Source organism: Lasioglossum baleicum, chromosome 16, assembly GCF_051020765.1.
Source record: "Lasioglossum baleicum chromosome 16, iyLasBale1, whole genome shotgun sequence".
NCBI classification, from domain to species: domain Eukaryota; kingdom Metazoa; phylum Arthropoda; class Insecta; order Hymenoptera; family Halictidae; genus Lasioglossum; species Lasioglossum baleicum.
Genome location: NC_134944.1, coordinates 7,215,715 through 7,238,479, shown reverse-complemented (window position 1 = coordinate 7,238,479; position 22,765 = coordinate 7,215,715). Strand labels below are relative to the sequence as shown.

At 36.0% G+C, this 22,765-nt stretch overlaps 1 protein-coding gene across 4 annotated transcripts; it reads left to right on the top strand.

The window, feature by feature from the left end:
• Window positions 1–3,843: 3,843 nt before the first annotated feature.
• Window positions 3,844–22,694, top strand: Mrp (Multidrug-Resistance like Protein 1). Of its 4 annotated transcripts, none has more exons than XM_076441508.1 (22): window positions 3,844–4,794; window positions 5,218–5,517; window positions 5,598–5,735; window positions 5,810–5,923; window positions 6,129–6,328; window positions 6,456–6,476; window positions 6,595–6,780; window positions 6,910–7,543; window positions 7,613–7,759; window positions 7,838–7,922; window positions 8,004–8,203; window positions 8,612–9,113; window positions 9,753–9,930; window positions 10,004–10,121; window positions 10,213–10,432; window positions 13,734–13,954; window positions 15,737–15,917; window positions 16,021–16,129; window positions 16,209–16,335; window positions 17,390–17,912; window positions 18,859–19,105; window positions 19,180–22,694. In XM_076441508.1, exons 1-22 carry the CDS (start codon window positions 4,750–4,752, stop codon window positions 19,292–19,294), a joined length of 4,611 nt encoding a protein of 1,536 aa, XP_076297623.1. In that variant the 5' UTR covers window positions 3,844–4,749; the 3' UTR covers window positions 19,295–22,694. The 4 variants fall into 4 exon arrangements, with proteins under 4 accessions (XP_076297623.1, XP_076297622.1, XP_076297625.1 ...); XM_076441507.1 differs by lacking the exon at window positions 13,734–13,954 and adding an exon at window positions 11,630–11,850 and having other exon boundaries at window positions 3,845–4,794; XM_076441510.1 differs by lacking the exon at window positions 6,456–6,476 and having other exon boundaries at window positions 3,847–4,794.
• The last annotated feature ends 71 nt before the right edge of the window (window positions 22,695–22,765 follow it).

The window sequence follows — 22,765 nt, the reverse complement described above, 5'->3', positions numbered from 1 at the left end:
GCAGTCACTTATCAAGCGACAGATACATGTTTACCTCGATCCTCGTTTGCATATTCACAAGTGTACGTATGTATTAAAAAAAATGCACATATGCAATTTACATACTCTGTCGATCGGGTTGCCGCATTTTAGGCGGATCTTTAATTGTTAATAACTAAAAAATGAAGCTGAAATCGCAATCCTTTTATTCTGTATTTTGGCCTTACACTTTAAAATGTAACCATCCCTCAAATTTTCTCCTACCTGTAGTTGAACACTCTGTATACTAATGATCTTATCTAAAGAGGAACAAGGTTGTATATAAAAAAAGACTGCATAGGTAATATTGTGTAATTACATTATATCATACTTTTAATGTTCGCGCGTATATGCAATAGATTGTCATCGTTCGAAAATGGTACATTCTGCTTGCATCTATACTGTCGCATAATACTTGAAGATGATTGATAAGTTACAATAAAAATAACCATTGGTAACTGATAAACAATGTCGTCTCCGACGGTACAGAAAAATTGTACACGGAAATGTACGGAACATAAAGGAATTACGTCAGAATTTCGATAACGTTCCCGATAATAAGTAAGAAACAAAGTTTTCGGCAGAAACTCATGGTCTATCATGTATAGTGTATGTGCACACGTGTGCTATCTAACAGACGTTTTGTCGTATATCATCCTCAAATTTTAGCTACGTCATTCTATTACGCTATTATATTGCCATATACGACTTCAAAGAGATCTTCACGGAACGAGACAGTGTTGCGAGCTGTTTTTTTTTATCGCCGTAAACAAAAGGGATTACCGTGCAGGATCGTATCGTTCGATAAGCGCAATTATTTGTAACGTAACACAACGCGTTCATTCTAAACGCAAAAGTGTTACTTCGATTGAAAACTAATCCCGAGTCTCGTACATAAAGAAATCACGGGTTTTTTGTTTATTCTCAATGATGATGCATATTTCTGCTATCTCCATTTTCGATTTAACGATTAATCAACCGATGTTACTATCATTTATCACAACATGTAATAACAATAGAGTTTTATTGATCGTATCGTATCAGACGAAGTAATAGATTATGATACGAAAACTTGCAATGTAATACACGAAATCTGTTAGAACTTTGCGTATATATGCAGTACTTTCCTAAAAGAAAGGACATGATAGAGTTGTGTCTATTTGTCGATCTCGCATTAATTGGTTCAAATTACTCATGTCACATTTTTTCAAGCAGTGAATTGATGGTATTTTCGAATTATACGAATGCGGTAGCGTGACGCAATTGTGTATTGTAATTGGTCAAATAAATGGACGAACACTAAGGTCGAATCGGTAGCTGTCGGAGCAAGGATTTACCTAGTGATGGGCACTATCGACTAAATTCAACTATCGACTAGTTACTATTTAGTCGCTACCCTGATAACCAGGCCTGCCGAGGGATAATCCTACCTAGAGCTAAGAATTGGCCCGTTCCGAGCTGCGCTATTGTTCGAGTTGCTCAAGGTGGGATTAACTCGATTTTTGCCTGGGATTCTCCGCGCGTATTAGTAGCTATTTTTGCCGTCTAATAGCGGAGGGCAATAGCAGAAGGCAAATTGAAGGCAAATTGAAGGCAAATTGAAGGCAGCCAGCCGGCCGAAGCTGAATTTGTTTAAGAGGGCAGTACCGTCGAGTCGTACTGATGTGATGATGTGATTGGCGAATATATAACAGATCTGGGCGACGCTGGCTCGAAAAACACATGTTGCTGCAAGTTGCAGCCATTTGCAGCCTGTTGCAGCCTGCAACTCCTTTGTCGGAGTGGATGACGTGGGGACTGGAACTGTCTTACTGAGTGTAATTGAGTGTTACTGAGCAAGAGAAGGTGAGAAGCAAAGAGGATTAGTCAGGATTAGTTGGGATTAGTCCTCTTCAGTCCTCTTTGGTGAGAAGCAGCAACAGCAACATGTATTTTTCGAGCCAGCGTCGCCCAGGTCTGTGCAGGTCTGTATAATAAGACAATCCTCTTTTCAACCATTTTCAACCAAGAAGAAATGCGGTGAGAGCAGCACTGTACTCGAGCGATTCACGGGAGGAGTTACGAAGAAAAGCTGATCATCCAGAACCTGTTTATCAGATTTGTCCTGCAAATCATCTTCTGTGTTCGCGCAAGTCAAGGTTTGTAAAAATTTGACTAATAGTTGACTAATAAAGAAAAATAATCAAACTAAATGAAAAAATATAATATTTATTATTTCCTACTTCATTCATTTATTATCCCTTCTGATATTGAGTAGTCTGAATTTAAAATTATTAATATTTAAACATTAAAATAAGTGTATAGTAGTCATACAAAAAATATAAATTTTCTTTTCCGTCGAACGACACTTTTTTTCCATAAACACATTTCAATAAATTTCGAAATGTAATGAATTGAAATTGAACTGTAGAGAAAATGGTATGGCAATGCAATTTTTATAGTTTCCATCTCTTGCAATCTATGCAGACAATTTTTATTTCGCATAAAGATCCGCAGTCTAAGAAAAATAACATAAATATGAGAATAAGTAAAATTTGCATGTGCACAAAATGTGCATCTGTGCGTAGTGGGGAGCTGCCGCGCCTGCGCACGACCGTATGCGTTATTCCGAACGACACGCTGATCGTATCGATTGGTGTCGATCGATCTTCTTCCTCGTGCGCTCGATTACTTCGCTGCTGACATCTGCCACATCAGTGCGAACTACCCTCACCGACGATGCGGCCCTGTAAAACGATATTAGCCAATCAGATCAGTAGACGCGACGGTACTGCCCTCTTAAACAAATTCAGCTTCGGCCGGCTGGCTGCCTTCAATTTGCCTTCTGCTATTGCCCTCCGCTATTAGACGGCAAAAATAGCTACTAATACGCGCGGAGAATCCCAGGCAAAAATCGAGAATTTGGTTATCAGGGAAAATAGTAACAGCTACTATCGACTAAATCGATAGTTTTTAGTCGATTGCGCCCATCACTAGATTTACCCTCTCCAGTGACATAAGTTCGAGCTGTCATCTACCATTCCATGATTAGATGTGTTCCGTATTCCCCTACTTGACTTGCACAGACACAAGCAATAGATCTCATTGCCATTGTCCATACCATATCTAGATTCCTAGATTAATATAAAATAGTTTCTTTGTACGTCCAGCTTATTATTTGTATTCTGTTTGTATGAAAGAGCGCGTTCCACGTGCATGACTCGTAACAATTCGACAAAAGTTGGTATATTTCAATAGAAAGGTACATAAAAATAGGAATATTTTATTAGCGCCACGATCGCAATGCTTATTGCAACTTCATTGTTGCATAATTATAATACAAAGTCACTGTCCATACCATATCTACAGATTCCTATTTAGTTTCTTTGTATGTACAATGTACAACTTATTTGTATTTATATGATGTGTGTGACTCGTAACAGCTCGACAAAACTTGGTAGTTTCGATGGGAAGGTATAAAAATAGGAATGTTTCATTAATGGCACACGATCGCAATGCTTATTGCAAGTTTATTGTTGCATAATTATAATACAAAGTCACAAATGTGTCTTTTAGTCAGTCGGGACTCGGGACACCACCGCGGCGTGCCGTACACCGTACAGTGGTTTAACATATTTATGTATACATGATTTTTAGTTATGTTTTAATTGTCTTTAGTGTAAGTAAGCAAGAAGAATCGGATAAAATGGATTAATCTCCCACAATTGATCTGCCGAATGTTCGAGGAATTCTTAGAAAATATCTTCACAATATTTTCTTATCGTGTCCCCACTCTACCGTCCCCTTCTACACCTCTATTCCTCCGCCGTCTGGTCACGTGACTAATCCGGTACTGGCAGAGAGAGGGTAACTTTTTCCCCTCGATTCGTGCTCCCTCCCCTCAACCGGCGACTCTGATCTGATTGGTCGGCGATGTTTCGATAAACAAAGCCGCGACCAACATTCTTGCCGAAGAAGTTGGCCGAAGAATTAGCCCATAAATGGTATTACATCTTTCTTGGAACAGCCTGTATGTATGTAATTGTACAAGATAAAATTTCACATTGCGACATCTTCCGGTAATGCCGCACTGTAGCAGAACGACGGTTGCATGCGTTGGGCTTCTTCTGCGCAAAAGGGGAATATTGTCAGCCCAGTGATGCCATATGAGGGGAGTCACGGTGAAATGATGTACCCCTTCTTTGATGACGGGGAATGAGTGGGACGAATGGGAGACACGTTGCACGTGCGCCATGGGGACCGTGGAGTGTGCGCCTGCGCACGGTGCTGGAATGGAATAGTGGAAGGGGTATGTAGGAGAGTACGGGAGCTCCGTCTGGAGCTCATTATGGCAAGTCAGCACCGTCAGCACCCCTACAATCCTACATAAGTACCACGGGTATCCCCGCAGCCCGTCCAACTATGTACTCTTGCCGGTCCGACTTTATAATGTGAATCCGAGTCAGTTTCGGGCACAGTTTGCGTTCGTTCGAGAAAGCGGGTGGTCGGTTGGTGCACGGGCGGCATTGGTCACATGCCAATACATATCGTAACGAATTGTGTATTTGTTCGGTCGAGTGTCGAGTGCCCTGTGTAAGTCGCGACCGTTGCGACCGGATTCAAAAGTGTTCGCCTCTGTGTACTTAATTTCCATTATTCGGAAAGGTCCAGCTACGAACGGAAAGCCCGTACAAGCGAAATCACGGGAGAACATACAATTGACCAAGAAATTTATGGAGTAAATGTATCATTATGGAGGATTCAGCTTTAGATCAATTTTGCGGTTCCAAGTTTTGGGTGAGTAAATCTTGCTGTATTCTTAACCGCGAATCGTTCGATATCATCGAAGTTTCTTCTTAAATAAACACATTCCCGATCGGGCTACCGTGCTCCGTAGACTATCGAGCATCCATTCCAATATCACCGTTTCAATCTCGTGTTTTCTCAATCGCGAGATCGAAATGTCTATGCAGCAGCATGTTTTGCCTTCACGTTTTATCCAGCCTGTTAATGCGATTTTCAATGACCATGCCGTATCGAAGGAACAGCTGAACAAAAAATGTCAATGAAACGATCATTCCCGGAGAATTTGCTAGATTACGTTACCGGGGATGACTTGTTGATTCGCGAAAATATATTGAGCAATTTTCGCTGGAAGATAATTGTTAAAGATTGTGTAATTTTCTAAGCGAAAAAGTTTTCATTTCCTTCTGTTTATAGGATGATAAATTGACATGGAACACGGACGATCCAGACATCCCAGAATGTTTTCAAAAGACTATGTTAATATGGGTGCCGTGTGCATTTTTGTGGCTGTTGGCAGCGATGGAAGTTTATTATCTTACAAGTAGCAAGAAGAAGAATATTCCGTACACATGGTTATATATTTCTAAACAAGTACTTCTGGCGTTGCTGATCGTACTTAGTATCGTTGATTTAGGAGTTGCTATACATAGAAGAACTTACGAAACTGTTTTCAACGTTGATTATTATACACCATGCGTGAAAATAGTTTCTTTCGTAAGTATCGGTTCGAACGATATTTTACCAAACTCTGAAGACTCTGTAACATCGATCGTAACTATTCCTTTCTGTTGTAGGTTCTAGCATTTACTTTAGTAGTATATAATAAAAAGCGCGGAATGCGTACTTCTGGACTACTATTTTTATTCTGGTTTCTTCTTGCAATATGCGGAGTTGTTCAATACAGGAGCTTATTAAGGCTGTATATTGAGAAGGTACATATTGCTATTTGTAAAACTATATTTTTAAATGATTCACAACTTACCTTTCACTTGTATTATCGTTTCAGGGGGATGTCAATTATTCGTTTGTATCCTATATGATATATTATCCAGCAGTTGTACTTATATTCTTGTTGAATTTTCTGGTTGATGCAGAACCTAGCTATACCGGATATCCAAAGGTAATTTTAAGAGTTCTGTCCGCAAACTATCCGACCTTGTAATGTCTCCTTCGAAGTACTCCCCTTTGAAAGTTGCATACCCCCTTACTTGGGTAATGCTTACATTTCACGATAGAAATAAATAAAAGACATCCATAGGTCATGCTACATTATCTTAGTCTTCCATTTGAGTACTGTATTGTTATATACAAATGAAATTTTACAGGAGGAAAGACCATGTCCGGAACAAAACTTTTCCTTTCCAGCAAAATTATTTTTCACATGGTTCGATCCAATGGCGTGGAAAGGCTTCAGAAAACCTTTGGAAGCCACAGACTTGTGGTCTATGAACGCGGAAGATTCGGCTGCAGAAATTGTTCCGAAATTCGACAAATACTGGAACAAGAATCTGCAGAAAAACAACAAGTGAGTGCGACATTTATAAACATTTCACGTTACTTATTGAAAAGATAATAATAACAATAATAAGTATTGTAAAATGCTGTATCAAATTACATTAGTAATGAAATATCAATCTACTTTTGCTAACAAGAGTATTTTGGATTTGCTTTAGGTAAGTTCGGACGCACAGAGAGATATAGTAGTTGTTTATATCCGTAATGAAATTAAACTTCAATGTAGTTTCTCACAGTTGAACGGAATTGATAAATATTATTTTATTCTGATTTCAGTGTACATAACACTAAGGCATCTTTTAGAAAGTCTTCTGGACAAGTAGATTTTAATAGTGGGCGTAAAAAGAATGTGTCGTCGATTTTGCCACCTCTTTGTAAAGCTTTCGGTGCTACATTTTTGTTCGGCGCCATACTTAAAGGCGTACAAGATGTTATGACATTTGTTAGCCCGCAAGTATTAAAGTAAGTATCACAGCGTACTCCGGCATGATCTCTTCTACTTTGAATAAATTAGTTTGGTATTCCTGAAATTAGTAAAGTCATTAGGAATCACAACTGTATAGATTATAATTGTTATTATTTTTAATTTAGACTACTCATTCATTTTATTGAGGAACGCGAGTCAATGTGGAAAGGCTATTTGTTAGCAGTTTTACTCCTAGTTACAGCCACATTTCAAACATTAATTTTATCTCAGTACTTTCACCGCATGTTCTTAGTTGGATTACGTGTGCGTACTGCATTAATAGCTGCGATTTATCGGAAGGCATTGAGAATGTCCAGCTCCGCTCGAAAAGAATCGACACTTGGTGAAATAGTAAACTTAATGTCCGTGGACGCACAGAGATTCATGGACTTGACAGCATACATAAATATGATTTGGTCTGCGCCACTACAAATCGTTTTAGCCTTATACTTTTTGTGGGAACAACTGGGGCCGGCAGTGCTCGCTGGTTTAGCTGTTCTACTTATTCTTATTCCAGTAAATTTAGTGATCACGAACAGACTGAAAACATTACAAATCAGACAAATGAAAAGCAAAGACGAAAGAGTGAAGTTGATGAGCGAAGTTCTCAATGGCATCAAAGTGTTGAAATTGTATGCCTGGGAACCTTCGTTCGAAGAGCAAATACTGAAGATACGCACGAAAGAAATCGACGTGTTGAAAGAAGCAGCTTACCTTAATTCCGGAACAAGTTTCATCTGGTCGTTTGCCCCGTTCTTAGTAAGTCTCTTATATTATCTTGTAAAATTTTGTATTGCTATTACTATTCTCTGATTATATTCTTTTTAGGTATCCTTAGTGTCCTTCGCAACATTTGTACTTATAGATGAGAACAACCATTTAAATAGTACTATTGCTTTTGTTTCGCTTAGTCTGTTCAACATTTTAAGGTTTCCTCTGTCTATATTACCCATGATGATTGGTAACATGGTTCAGGTGATTAAAAACCCGTTAAAATTCGATTAGAATATCGCGTTTCACTGTTCACCTAATAATCGCTTTAATGATATTCAGGCTTGGGTTTCCGTGAAACGTATTAACAAATTCATGAACGCAGAAGACCTGGACCCTAACAATGTTCAACACGACCCATCCGAACGTTAGTATTATACAATTCAATGTAAGATATACTTTATTCAATGAGTCGAATTAAGAGATGGACAATGTCTTATTCATACAGCACACGCACTATTAATCGAGAATGGTACTTTCGCGTGGGATGCCGATAACATCGAGAAACCAACGTTAAAGAATATCAATGTACAAGTGGAACACGGACATTTGGTAGCTGTTGTGGGAACAGTGGGATCTGGCAAAAGCTCCCTTATATCGGCACTTTTGGGAGAGATGGACAAGCTCGGTGGCAGAGTGAACACAAAGGTTTTAACACAATTCACTATAAATCGTCTTAAATATGCATATAAATACGAATTATTGGGTTGGCAAATAAGTTTGTTCGGTTTTTTAGGCTGGAATAAATCACAAAAACCGAACGAACTTATTTGCCAACCCAATATTTAGAACAGCGGTCTCCAACCTTTATGCTACTACGAGAAAAAAATATTTTCCGCGCCTCCCTACCTTTTATTTTTTAATAGATATAATAATATCGACATGTTTTAAAATCCGTTAAGTTTTATTTATTTGTAGATATTATGGTATGAATATTATGGCGATAGTTCGCGCCTCCCAGAGTGGAATCCGCTAATTTAGAGGAAAAGCTTCAAAAATAAAAATTTGGTACTTTTAGCTCACAGGAAAATATGAATTCGTTTCTTTGTCTAACAGGGCTCCATTGCGTACGTGTCCCAGCAAGCATGGATTCAAAACGCATCGTTGCAAGACAACGTTCTGTTTGGGAAAACGCTACATAAGAACTCGTATAATCGTGTGATCGAAGCGTGCGCATTAAACCCAGACTTAAAGATATTGCCTGCTGGCGATCAGACTGAAATCGGAGAGAAGGGTATCAATTTGTCTGGTGGACAGAAGCAAAGAGTCGCCTTGGCGAGAGCAGTGTACAATGATTCGGATGTGTACTTCTTGGACGATCCTTTGAGCGCGGTGGATTCGCACGTTGGGAAACACATCTTTGAGAATGTGATCGGCAACACTGGCCTCCTCAAGAAGAAGACGAGAATACTCGTCACGCATGGCATTACGTACTTGCCAGAGGTCGACAACATAATTGTTCTGAAAGACGGCGAGATTACCGAAGTCGGAAGTTATAAGCAGCTTCTCGAGAAAAAAGGAGCTTTCTCGGAATTTTTAGTCCATCACTTGCAAGAAGGTATACATCAATTCTTCTGACCTCCTTCTTTTTCACTTTTATTCTCTTGATTAATCTTCGTTTATATTTTTCATGGTTCTAAGTTGGAAATCGTAAGTCAGTGAAAAAAGTAATTACGATTCCTTTCTCCCTAAGTCGATTTGTTTGCGATTGCTCGGAAAATGGTTCACATTGCATTTCGGCTTTCGATATTCGTGGTATTGGGGATTAGTAATACTTTTTTGCGCTCTTCTATCGTAGAAATATATGTATGACTGGCCAACTTGTATTATGAAGCCACTTTTCGTGCAATTCTTTCGTTCCACTTAGTATGACAGAGTATGAACTGTGCATGCAGAACTTTGTTTCGCATAACGCATGTCCCATTTGAACCAGATCATTGCCGAAACATTCTCTAGATATATATAATTGTTTAGACTTTGTTTGTCCGTAACTTGTGTTTCAAATACTGCCATTAACGTCCTTTCCACTTGCGAAACGAATTGAGAACATTCTAATGTAGAGCAACAGATCTTTCAGTTATTAAATTCTAATATTAGGAGATTATTATGTTGTAATACTATGATGATATGTTTTCTTTTCTTTTATACGACGTATTGTTTTTCGATATCTATTATGATTATGATAAATTTGGAACAGTGCATGCTGATGACGGCTCAGAAGAAGATTTAAATGAAATTAAACAACAACTGGAATCGACGATAGGCTCGGAAGAGTTGCAACAGAAATTAACAAGAGCCAGATCAAGAGTGTCCGAGAGTCAAAGCGAGTCTGGTTCTATCGCTGAGAAGAGATCCTTACGCGGCTCATTAAAGAAGTAAGATTCTTTCATTGTTTCATTGTCTCTTTCTCTCTATTTAGATTTATGGTAATTTTTAACAAACTTTTAGACAATATTCTACGGACAGTCAACAATCGGACAGTTATGTTCGCAGTAACAGTGTGACGGACAAAATAGCACAGCCGAAAGATAAGTTAATAGAAGTGGAAAAAACTGAAACTGGAAGTGTAAGTTGTTTTCTCCTTTGCTTTTGGGGGGTGAAAAAGCTGTTGAGAATATAATTGTACGTTGTTTTTCTTTTTCTTCTTTGAAATGTAGGTGAAATGGCACGTGTATTCGCACTATTTGAGATCGATCGGATGGTTCTTGTCGATAGCGACCATTGTCATGAACGTAATTTACCAAGGATTCAGCATTGGCTCGAATTCATGGCTGAGCGTCTGGTCGAACGATAATTTAACAGATAGCAATAATACATTCAACAGAGCGAAACAAGATTTATATCTCGGAGTGTACGGTGGACTTGGACTTGGCCAGGGTATGTTCATAAAATTCTACGATTAGTATATATAATCTATATCGTGTATAATGTATATACACGATATATTTAGCACTTGTTCTCTACCGAAATCGAGTGCACTAGCTGTTTTTGTAAAACAAAACCATTTGTAAGTTTAATAAGGTAAGCTTATTAGGCTTGATCGAAAGTTCTCCAGAAAAGAGCATGTTCCTTCACAGATTACACGGTCTTGAGGCAATTTAATTTAACATATAAATATGCACATGACTTAGTATAATATCATTTATACATTGAATTCACAAAATACCTTTCAATTCTATAAACAATTGTACTCGTTAACTAATAATGCTCTAACATTAACAAAATACATCTCACTGGTATTTTACAATGCTAGTGCGAGTGTGGTTTGCTGTGTCTATAGAACGTTTATATACTATTATATTTATTCTACTTACAGTAAAAAGCTTTTGTAGTAATACATGTTTAAATGCAACCATTTCGATTTTTTCCTTGATACTCAAAAGTATATAATAATTTGTATTTCGCATGTGTTCGTCTTCAGTTGTTCACTCGGATGTTATATGTATATCTTGTAACCGATAAAGTAGAATCGTACTAACATATTCGATACGATGTTTAAGCATGGAGTAATAAGATGAAGCTTTTCCATTACTTACACGTTACTAATACTTCGAAGTTTAGTTGTTGAATTGTAATCTAGAGTTTTGAAAAAACTTCTCGAGCTAAAGAAGACTCTCGTACGGTGTAGTTTTCACTTTGAAGATGAACCATCAAACGATTTTATTTGGCTGACGAATGCGAGAAGTCACGCAACAATGATAATACAATAACGTAGCGCATGTTCAACATTTGGTTTATGTTTTCTGGACAAGCTATGATAGGTTGTCATGAGATTTGCTAATAATGTATCTATGTGATAATCTTTTTGTTTTTAATTATAAATGCACCTCGACACATGTGTGACTGCAATAAGGAACTTGCAGAGAGTGGTGTTAGACACACGGTGAGCTCAGACTAAGATGAATTAATATAATACCATTAAATCAGTTGGTTTTCTTTTCCTAAAACTATTTAGATTAATAAACGAATGCGATTGTTGCAAGGAAGAGATGCAAAAGTTCTTGATATATATGTATAATATGTAAATGTATCGGGTTTTAACGATATATATCAAAGTATCACGAATCGTTGTAGGCCTGACAACGTTTGCTGGGACGTTAATTATGGCAAAAGGAGCAATATACGCATCCGTGCGTCTCTTCGAGTGTATGTTGAAACGTTGTCTCCGCAATCCAATGTCATTTTTTGACAGTACTCCAATCGGTCGGCTTCTCAGTCGATTCGGTAAAGACACCGATGTCATTGATAACGTTTTGCCACAAATACTACGTTCTTGGATTACTTGCCTCTTTTCGGTATGCTATTTTTATCATGTAAATGTTTGTGCTTAACCAGTATTGAAACAAGTCTTAAGTTTACCACATCATATCCATATACCCGAACGATTGCATTTAACGATGCTTGCTGACCGTTCACTCATTGCAATTACGACTTTGATATTATATACTTTACCTGATATTTTATTGCAAGCTAGACTTTTGAAGAAGCATACTTATGGTAACTATGCGAAGAAGGTATGGAGAAGTAACTTAAAGGAAATGTTGTTTGCATGCCGAGAAACAAAGTTTTTCTACAGTCGTGTACAGACAAGATCGATTCTTTGAATTGATTATTTTCATTTCGAAAAGCAGAGAGAATGCAGAGAGAAGTTAGTAGAGCTTCAGTTCAAATTATCATCGGTACATATTCTTTTCTTTCCAGCCATCTCGTATATGAACATATTCATGATTTATTCTTCGTGAGCAATAATACTAAAATAAGTAGTATCTTTTTCAGGTAATTGGCATCTAAATTTTCTTATGAAGAACCCTCTCTCAGAAAAAATAATAAGATCGATTTCGTCTTTTGCTTTGTTTATTCTTTTGTATAGTCACTAACAATCTACATGCACAACTACTGTACAATAGCGTAACGTCATAATTAGGTAATGGACACAATTATACCATGACCTTTTTGTCTATGCGGACAGTGTTTGCTTGTGCTTGGAAGTTCTTTACATATTTTGCATAAATCTTTGAGATATTCTTTGATTAATTGCCTAGCTTAACGTGCGCTGTAACTGATTAAATGTGCCTAGCATGATATATTGTATATGTATATACCCCACAGCAAACTTCACCCACCTCGCATAACATGAGACAGAACAGCATTTTTTAATTTTTTTCGTATGACAAATTTATCTGTTTTTGATGATATAGATATATACATTGTATAGATATATACAGTAGCGGACAAAAGTTTAAGACCGCTCTACAGAAGACGATTACTTTTTTAATATTGTACTATACGATTTGAACTTTATTGGGAAGCTAGAGCATTTAGTTTACTAAAGGATGTGAAAAGAAATTTTTTCAAAAATTGCAATTGATCGGAATTGTTGAAAAAATACTAATAGTTGAATTTTTAACTTTTTTATGTGGGCCTATATTGAAAATTTAAAAAATACGTTTCGTAGATCTGTATCAATTATATGCACTGTGAAAGTTTGATCGAAATCGGTTGATTCGGGAAAAAACGACAGGCATTAAAAGATGTAAGAATCCTTCGATTTATTGCAGCTAGAGGTCGAAAATCGTGAAAATCTGCAATTTTGACTATCTTTAAACGTTTGTAGATAAGGAGTTTGTAGAAAATTGTAAAATTTTCAGAATATGTTTAATTGACACATTTATGAAACGTACTTTTTAAATTTTCAATATAGGCCCACATAAAAAAGTTAAAAAATCAACTTTTAGTATTTTTTCAACAATTCCGATCAATTGCAATTTTTGAAAAAATTTCTTTTCACATCCTTTAGTAAACTAATTGCTCTAGCTTCCCAAAAAGTTCAAATCGTATAGTATAATATTAAAAAAGTTATCGTCTTCTTTAGAGCGGTCTTAAACTTTTGTCCGCTACTGTATATATATATCTTGTTTTACTGGTTCATGCTGTACTAGAAGCGAATAGATGATTTCGAAAGATCTGAAAAATATTTCTTGACTTTTTTTGTTACGGAGAGAAATTTATTTGTAGCAAACGAGACTTTGAAACGTAGAAACATTGAATGGAACGAAACATGTTGTTTCACGATCGGTAAAATGCTTTGTATAGCATATTTCTCTTTACTTAAGGTTCGAAATTCCTTTTTTTTCTTCGATATGGTTACAATGAAAGCCAATCATGTCTGATGTTGTAGCGATGGCGAGTTTTTTCTGCGATTTGGCACCGCAGCTGGGCTGCTGGCTGGCTGCTCGCCAGATGCACATAGTGTTGCTGCGTGCTGTGATGCGTTCTCCATTGACCTTCTTTGATACGACACCTACTGGTCGTATTATCTCCAGGTTTGCTAAAGACGTCGACATACTGGACACATCTCTTCCCCAGCAAATTTCTGATAGCATCTATTGCTTGTTCGAGGTAATTGTTGGAAATGCCTGAACCGAACTATAACCATTTGGTTTTTATTATTTCTTTCCCATATCTTCTTTGGTCATTGTTTATCGTATGGGTCTAGCTGGGTGTACACTTCCATTTTATCAAACGGTTTGTATTGGTTTTGGACCTTGAGTATTTCTCGTTTAAACTATAATATCACTGTCAACCCTTCGTTTTAAGTGAGCTCATAGTTTGAAATTCTGTGTTGTCATGGTCCTCGTACTTCAATAATATACATATATACAGGATGTTTCATTTAATTCTGCCACTCCTAATCACATTTGTGATTTATACAGATACAAAAAGAAATGTTTGGGGGGAAAGTTACCGTATTTGGAGGGGAACATAAGTCTACGTGGGCAAATATTTTCCGAATTCGTACGAACAGTCATTTTCTTAAAATGGAATGACTTATTTTTTCACACATACTTATATACCCCTCCAAATACGATCACTTTCTACCGAAAAATATTTTTCTATCTGTATAAATAACAAAGTTATTAGGGATGACAAAATATATATGTATACAGTAGCGGACAAAAGTTTAAGACGCTCTAAAAAAGACGATAACTATTTTAATATTGTACTATACGATTTGAACTTTTTGGGAAGCTAGAGCAATTAGTTTACTACAGGATGTGAAAAGAAATTTTTTCAAAAATTGCAGTTGATCGGAATTGTAGAAAAAATACTAAAAGTTGCATTTTCAACTTCCTCATTTGGGCCTATATTGAAAATTTAAAAAATACGTTTTGTAGATGTGTCAATTAAACATATTCTGAAAATTTCACAATTTTCTACAAACATTTAAAGATAGTCAAAATTGCAGATTTTCACGATTTTCGGCCTCTAACTGCAATAAATCGAAGGATTCTTACATCTTTCAATGCCTGTCGTTTTTTCCCGAATCAACCGATTTCGATCAAACTTTCACAGTGCATATAATTGACACAGATCGACAAAACGTATTTTTTAAATTGTCGATATAGGCCCACAATAAAAGTTGAAAATGCAACTTTTACTATTTTTTCTACAACTCCGATCAATTGAAATTTTTGAAAAATTTTCTTTTCGCATCCTGTAGTAAACTAATTGCTCTAGCTTCCCAAAGAAGTTCAAATCGTATAGTACAATATTAAAATAGTTGTCGTCTTTTTTAGAGCGTCTTAAATTTTTATTGAATTTCGAAACGAGTAAACGTGCGTGAAATGCCGTTGTGCAAGCTGTAATTGTGTATAATTGTGTCCATTCCAGTAAATTAGTTGTTTAATGTACAATAAATGGCAAACTTGAGAAAAGTATGGTAGAATAATCAACCGAGGCAATGAACGATGGTAAAAAAAAGGTTGTGCAGGTATATACCAACTATCGTTTCCATAATTGTGTTGTAGTACATGTTCGTTTTAAGATGCTAAAGTCATTATCGGTCATTATATTACATTATGTCGTATATCAATGGAAAGATGAAATATTGTTCACGTTTGATTCCTATATATTGGTGTTCGAAACAATATTATACACACACACACACACACGAGTATATATCTTCAAACGAGTTGCATGATCATTGATTTTCAAATGATTTCTTCGCAGTTATTATCATTTTATGATAGCATACATGAGCAATACGGGTATATGTTATGTACGTACGATCGTTTATGTTTTTGATTTTTATGTTTACAATGTTTGCATATACGCGATTACGAACACGAAGAACGTTTTGTGAAATATTGTTTTGTTCTAAACGACAATTTTACGTTACAGGTCGTAGCGACTCTAGTGGTAATAAGTTTCAGTACACCAACATTTATGGCAGTAATCATACCGATAGGTATAATCTATTACTTAGTTCAACGATTGTATGTTGCTAGTTCAAGACAGTTGAAACGCCTGGAATCCGTTTCAAGATCTCCCATATACTCGCATTTCAGTGAATCTGTGTCTGGTATGTAACGATACGAAACGTATGATGCATCACCATCATTCGAGTATTTAGTACACACATGACACATCACATTGATATATTTTTTTCCTTCTCTCTCTCTTAGGAGCACAGATTATTAGGGCATTTGGCGTGCAAGACCGATTTATCCATGAATCAGAAAACAGGGTAGATTTCAATCAAATTTGCTATTATCCTAGCATAATCGCGAACAGGTATAACTTTCATTTAAACTAACAGATAATGAACAAAAATGAAAACATTGTGATCACGTAAGAACATTGTTTCCCATAGATGGTTGGCGGTGCGTTTAGAAATGGTTGGAAATTTAATTATTTTCTTTTCGGCACTGTTCGCTGTGTTAGAAAGAGATACTATGGCACCGGGTATGGTTGGTCTATCCGTTGGCTATGCTTTACAAGTAGGACAAACACATTTAGTTTTACACGGTAACTAAGGGAGTAGACTCGTTTATTCAGGATTTGCAAGGGTCCTATTTTTTCGTTTACGAGGCGTAATTTGCATTATTCGGAAGCATACAACTACGCATGTACAGTGACTCCCATTAATATTCGGACGCTCTAAAAAACGCGATAATCTTTTTACTATACGTTTCAAACTTTTTTCGGAAGCTGGAGTACTTAGTTCACTACAGGATGTGAAAAGAAATTTTTTCGAAAATTGCAATTAGTCGGAATTGTAGAGAAAATACTAAAAGATCCATTTTACAACTTTTTTATGTGGGCTTATATTGAAAATTTTAAAAATACGTTTTGTAGATCTGTTTCAATAAAACATATCCTGAAAATTTCGTCAAAATCGGTCGACGTTGCAATGAGCTACAAGCGTTTGAAGATGGTAAAAATTGCAGATTTTCACGATTTTCGGCCTATAACAGCAGTAAATCTAAGAATTCTTACATCTTTCAATGACTGTCATTTTTCCCTGCATCAACCGATTTCGATGAAACTTTCAAAGGCATATAACCCACACAGATCTAAAAAACATATTTTCAAAATTTCAATATAAGCCCGCATAAAAAAGTTGTAAAATGCAACATTTAGTATTTCCTCTACAATTCCGGTCAAATGCAATTTTTGAAAAAATTTCTTTTCACATCCTGTAGTAAACTAATTGCTCTAGCTTTCCAAAAAAGTTCAAATCGCATAGTCCAATATTTGAAAAGTTACGGTGTTTTTAAGAGTGTCCAAATATTAGTGGGAGTCACCGTAGCTATTTTCATAAAGCTGTGACTGCGAATAATGCAAATTACGCCTCATAAACGTAAAAATAGGACTTCTTAGGGCGATCGCTGCCTAGATTGATCTTTCATCTAGTGCTTTTGACTACTGAAAAACTTTTTGCGTTATCGAGAAATGAGAACGAGCATCCAGCACCCTTGTAATTCTGGAAAAGAGTCTACCGCCTTAATGTCGAGGAGTGTAAGTTGTAATTAAAGACGCCTCTTTGCTCAGGTAACTCAAACGTTAAATTGGTTGGTAAGAATGACGTCAGACGTTGAGACGAACATAGTCGCGGTAGAGAGGATAAAGGAGTACACGGAAACACCTCAAGAAGCGCCATGGAAGAATCCTAATTACGAGCTGTCCAACGAATGGCCTACGCAAGGACAAGTTGAGTTCAACAATTACAAAGTTCGTTACAGGGAAGGGCTGGACCTTGTGCTTCGCGGAGTGACGTTCTCTGTGAAGGAAGGCGAGAAAGTTGGCATTGTTGGTAGAACCGGTGCTGGCAAGTCATCCTTGACGCTGGCTTTGTTCAGGATATTAGAAGCGGCCGAAGGACGAATCTCCATCGACGGCGTCGACATCTCCAAACTGGGTCTTCACGATTTAAGATCCAGATTGACTATCATACCGCAAGACCCTATACTGTTCTCCGGAACTCTGAGAATGAATCTGGATCCATTCAACAATCACACAGACGATGAAGTTTGGAGGGCGTTGGAACACGCGCATCTTAAGTCTTTTGTCGGAAGTAAATGCATTTCAAGTTCTATTAACGGTTTGCTTACCAACAGCTGTACAGTCGTTAACCTTTTCATTAACCCCATAAAGCCTATTAGCGGGTCTCCGGTGGACAAAGCGCTCGGTTGTGTCAAGGGGGTATTCTGGTTTTCATTTTCGCACGAATTTCTAGATACACGCTTTCATGTGATATAAAAAAATATACAGCATTCACCTTCATATCTAACAAAATAGTATGAACACAAAAACTTTACATACGCCATTGTGTTGCGTTTAAAAAACAATACTACTTTTTCCTCTTTCATTTTTCTCTAATATTTACTATTCACAAGAAAAACGTTGGTTAGTAATAGTATGAACACCCTGTGTATAGTTTTCTTTTTTTAACCTTTAACTACCCGCGCCCTGAATTTTTACGTAACTATCCGCGCGGTGTATTTAGTACACCACATGTATTACTGTGTGACTGAGTACTGTGCGGAGCACGTGAGAAAACTAGCGAGCAGGGAACGGGGAAAGAAGATTGCGTTCCTCTTGCCCCGTTCCCCTCCCGCTAGTTTTCTCTCGTGCTCTGAACAGTACATATATTATTGTATTGGCGTACTTTTTAAACCAGCGCGGGTAGTTAAAGGTTAAAGAAAAATCCATGTTTTGAAAATGAAAAATCAGAGTACCCATCGAATAGAAGTACAGTAATCCCACGATCTAAGCGCGACGGAGCTTCCTAATCTAAGCCTGTTCACCTGCCCACGAAAAGGTAGTATCCCTTCACGATCTCTGTCACAACACAGAACCGAGAATCGGCTTAGATCGGGATTACTGTAGCCGTTTACACAATTCGGAGTAGCGTTGCGCCATCTGCAAATAAAAACGGCGATGTCAGGAACTATATGTAACCTAATTATCGGAATTAGGTGAGGATATATAACGATATACAATGTTGCAATGCATTTCAGATTTAGCTACCGGTCTTATGCATGAAGTAACCGAAGGCGGAGACAACTTAAGTATAGGTCAGCGACAATTGATATGTTTGGCGAGAGCTTTACTGCGAAAAACGAAAGTACTTATTCTTGACGAGGCAACAGCATCGGTTGATCTCGAAACCGATGACTTGATACAGTCAACGATTAGACGAGAATTTAGCGACTGCACCGTCCTCACGATAGCTCACAGGTTTAACACAATTCTTGATTCAGACAGGTAAGCTTCGCGAATGTTAAACAAATTTTTTGAACGTTTTTTTATTGGCATTCATTATACTTACTACTTTATAGGGTCATTGTCCTCGATAATGGACTCATTATGGAATACGATTCTCCGGAAGTGTTACTTCGTAATTCGTCAAGCTTGTTCTATGGTATAGCTAAAGATGCAGGACTTGTAAATTAAATGAAATTCCGTAATAATCTATGAGCAATGCGATCAATGAAGAAGGTCTTTAATCTACGAGAAAAAAAACATTTAAACAGGAAAAAAGAGCATAGCGATTTATTTGCATAGAGTAAGAACAAAAATACGAAATATTCTTAGACTTGGAACGATCAGAAATTTTTGTAGAACAACTTTTTTCGACAAGATCCTACGGCATACATAAAAGAAAACTGTCAGGTACAGCTCACTTACGAAGTAGTACGAAAAAAAAACAACAAAATATCTGTTACTTAAAGTACTGCCATTTTAGTAGCACATTCTGTGCTAAGTAGCATAAGTTTATAAATCGGTGTACAGTGACTTAAAGAAATCGTTTTAATAGTTTAAAAAGAAGCTGCCTTCAGGCTTACACTTGCATGTGAAAACCTGTGCGACGTACAAAATAGAACAGTATTTTTTTAATTAACCTTAACTTACATTCAACTTTTATTTGTACCGTCTAGCGTTTTTATCTCTCCCCCACGGAGGAAAATAGTTACCCACGAGTTAGCATTATTTGCACAAGTTATTCAATCGAAGTTGTTTAATTCTGAGGGGTTTCATTGATCGGAATCGAATACCGAGAAAACTGTATACATTTATAGAGACAGTTTGCACTTTTAACGATGGACACGATGCATTTCTCTAGATTTTGTAAATGTGTTCTTGAAAAGCAATAATGCTTCTGAGTGTAACACAACACGAAGATAGGCTTCTGATAATTTTTCTCTGTCACCATGTACTCAATACTTTGATTGAGATTATAATTGTTTAAATGCTATATTACTAGATAGTATATTGTACATGAATTATATATATATATATATATATAGATAAACATACACACATGTACAAGGTGTCTCTGAAATCACGGTGCCAACGGCCGAATGATGATTTTACATGCAGAAACAAGTCGGGAAAATCCATAACACTTTTTCGTTGACGTTTCGTTCCTGTGAAGAATCAGTTTCAACATTCGCGTCTGTTCATAATTTTACCGGTTCTACTTGTAAATACTAGGGGCACGCAAACCTGACGGATCTTCAAACTGATTTTCCTCGAAAACGGAGCTTTCAATAAACAAATGTTGTTCTTTCTCGACTTAAAATAAAAAAAATCACTCGATCGTTCGTACTAGAAATTTCGAAGACGTTTTGTATAAATAGTACTTGAATTCCTGTAGTGCCATGCAACCTGTAGGACATCACAGAAAATGATATTAATGCACATTTAAAGTACTTTCCTTAAGGTCTTTCACAATTTAAATAAAAACTGTTTACGGTGCTATTACGCAATAAGATTAGTATTTTTAATCTTTCGATGAGATCAATGTTTTATCACACTTATATATATATATAATCTACTTCTCCGGTATGATTACTTTTTAAACTATACTTACCTTATATAGTATACAATGACGCAGATACAGCTGGTGTGGCGCTAAACAGGATACTATATAAACAATTGCAAATAAAACGAAAAGAAAAAAACATCTAGGTTTCATCTTGAGATAATTGTATTTTTTGAGCATGGTAAGGAAATAATGTATATAAAAATTTGTACCTTAGACTGTTTATACACCTCTAGTACATATTCACTATTATACTGCTTTTGTACAAAAAAAAAATGGTTAGCCATTGCAGGTTCTTCAAACAGTATACATATATATAAATATATAATATATATATATATACTTCTCGATAACAGTATAACATTAAATTTGTGAGATTTTATAACTGAAACCAGTGATAAATAGAAACTACTACGTTAAACATCATCTTCTGTTAAAACCGATAAGTTCATATATATATATATATAAACACGAAAGATGTGACTTTTTGGTCCACTATTCAAAGTATTATTGTTCATTCAACGTGGAACGTAATAATAAAACTTTAATCTTTATTTTGGAATATTATGTAACGTAATCTTAATAAACAGTTATATCGATATTACCCAACATACGAAACCCAAAAACACGGGACTACAATCTTTACGGTTCCTTCCAAGTTTGTTATCGTATCGGTTTACAGTTTCCAGTACGTGTTGGAATTATGCTAAAAGCATATACAGTAGCGGACAAAAGTTTAAGACCGCTCTAAAGAAGACGATAACTTTTTTAATATTGTACTATACGATTTGAACTTTTTGGGAAGCTAGAGCAATTAGTTTATTAAAGGATGTGAAAAGAAATTTTTTCAAAAATTGCAATTGATCGGAATTGTTGAAAAAATACTAAAAGTTGATTTTTTAACTTTTTTATGTGGGCCTATATTGAAAATTTAAAAAGTACGTTTCATAAATGTGTCAATTAAACATATTCTGAAAATTTTACAATTTTCTACAAACGTTTAAAGATAGTCAAAATTGCAGATTTTCACGATTTTCGGCCTCTAGCTGCAATAAATCGAAGGATTCTTACATCTTTTAATGCCTGTCGTTTTTTCCCGAATCAACCGATTTCGATCAAACTTTCACAGTGCATATAATTGACACAGATCGACAAAACGTACTTTTTAAATTTTCAATATAGGCCCACATAAAAAAGTTAAAAAATCAACTTTTAGTATTTTTTTCAACAATTCCGATCAATTGCAATTTTTGAAAAAATTTCTTTTCACATCCTGTAGTAAACTAATTGCTCTAGCTTCCCAAAAAAGTTGAAATCGTATAGTACAATATTAAAAAAGTTATCGTCTTCTTTAGAGCAGTCTTAAACTTTTGTCCGCTACTGTATTTCAATAGTAATAATAATAATATTAAGAACAGTATTTTAATTCATAAAATTCGTGTTATACGACAAAGATATTTCGACAATATACAAGCCAGAAATATTTAAAGTATACAAGTTACATAAAGTATAACTTAAAAGTAAATATATATGAACGAGCGTGACGTAAATTATTAAATATTGTTTATTGGAGATATTGGTTTATTGAAAACAATAATTGTGATCATATCTAGGAGCGATCGATAAATTTCACTTTTTCAGCGTTTGTGTTAATTAACACCAACCTTCGTTCGTCTAGAATTTACAAATTCTCTGCAAAAATATTTTGCCTTAGTTTTCTATGGAAACAAGATGTATCGCAAGAATCAATCTTTTTAAACTTGACTGCGAACGCACAAACAGCGAGAGAAACGGGAGAGTATTCGTATAGCAAAACGTGGAAATAAAAAAAATATATATTTTTCTTTATACCGGTAATTATATATAGTGAATTATGTGAAATTTAATTTAATTAGTAAAGGAATGCACCTGTGATTATGTTTAGTGTATATATAAAATAGTTTCCTACATTAACAACGTTAATAATCCTACCGTGGAATGGTCGAAAGTATTTTTATATATTATATATAATTCAATACAAAAAATAAAGCTTGTTTTGTTTCCACATTTTTCATCTAGGAATACTCGACTCAATTACTAAAATACTTGGTTAAACTATT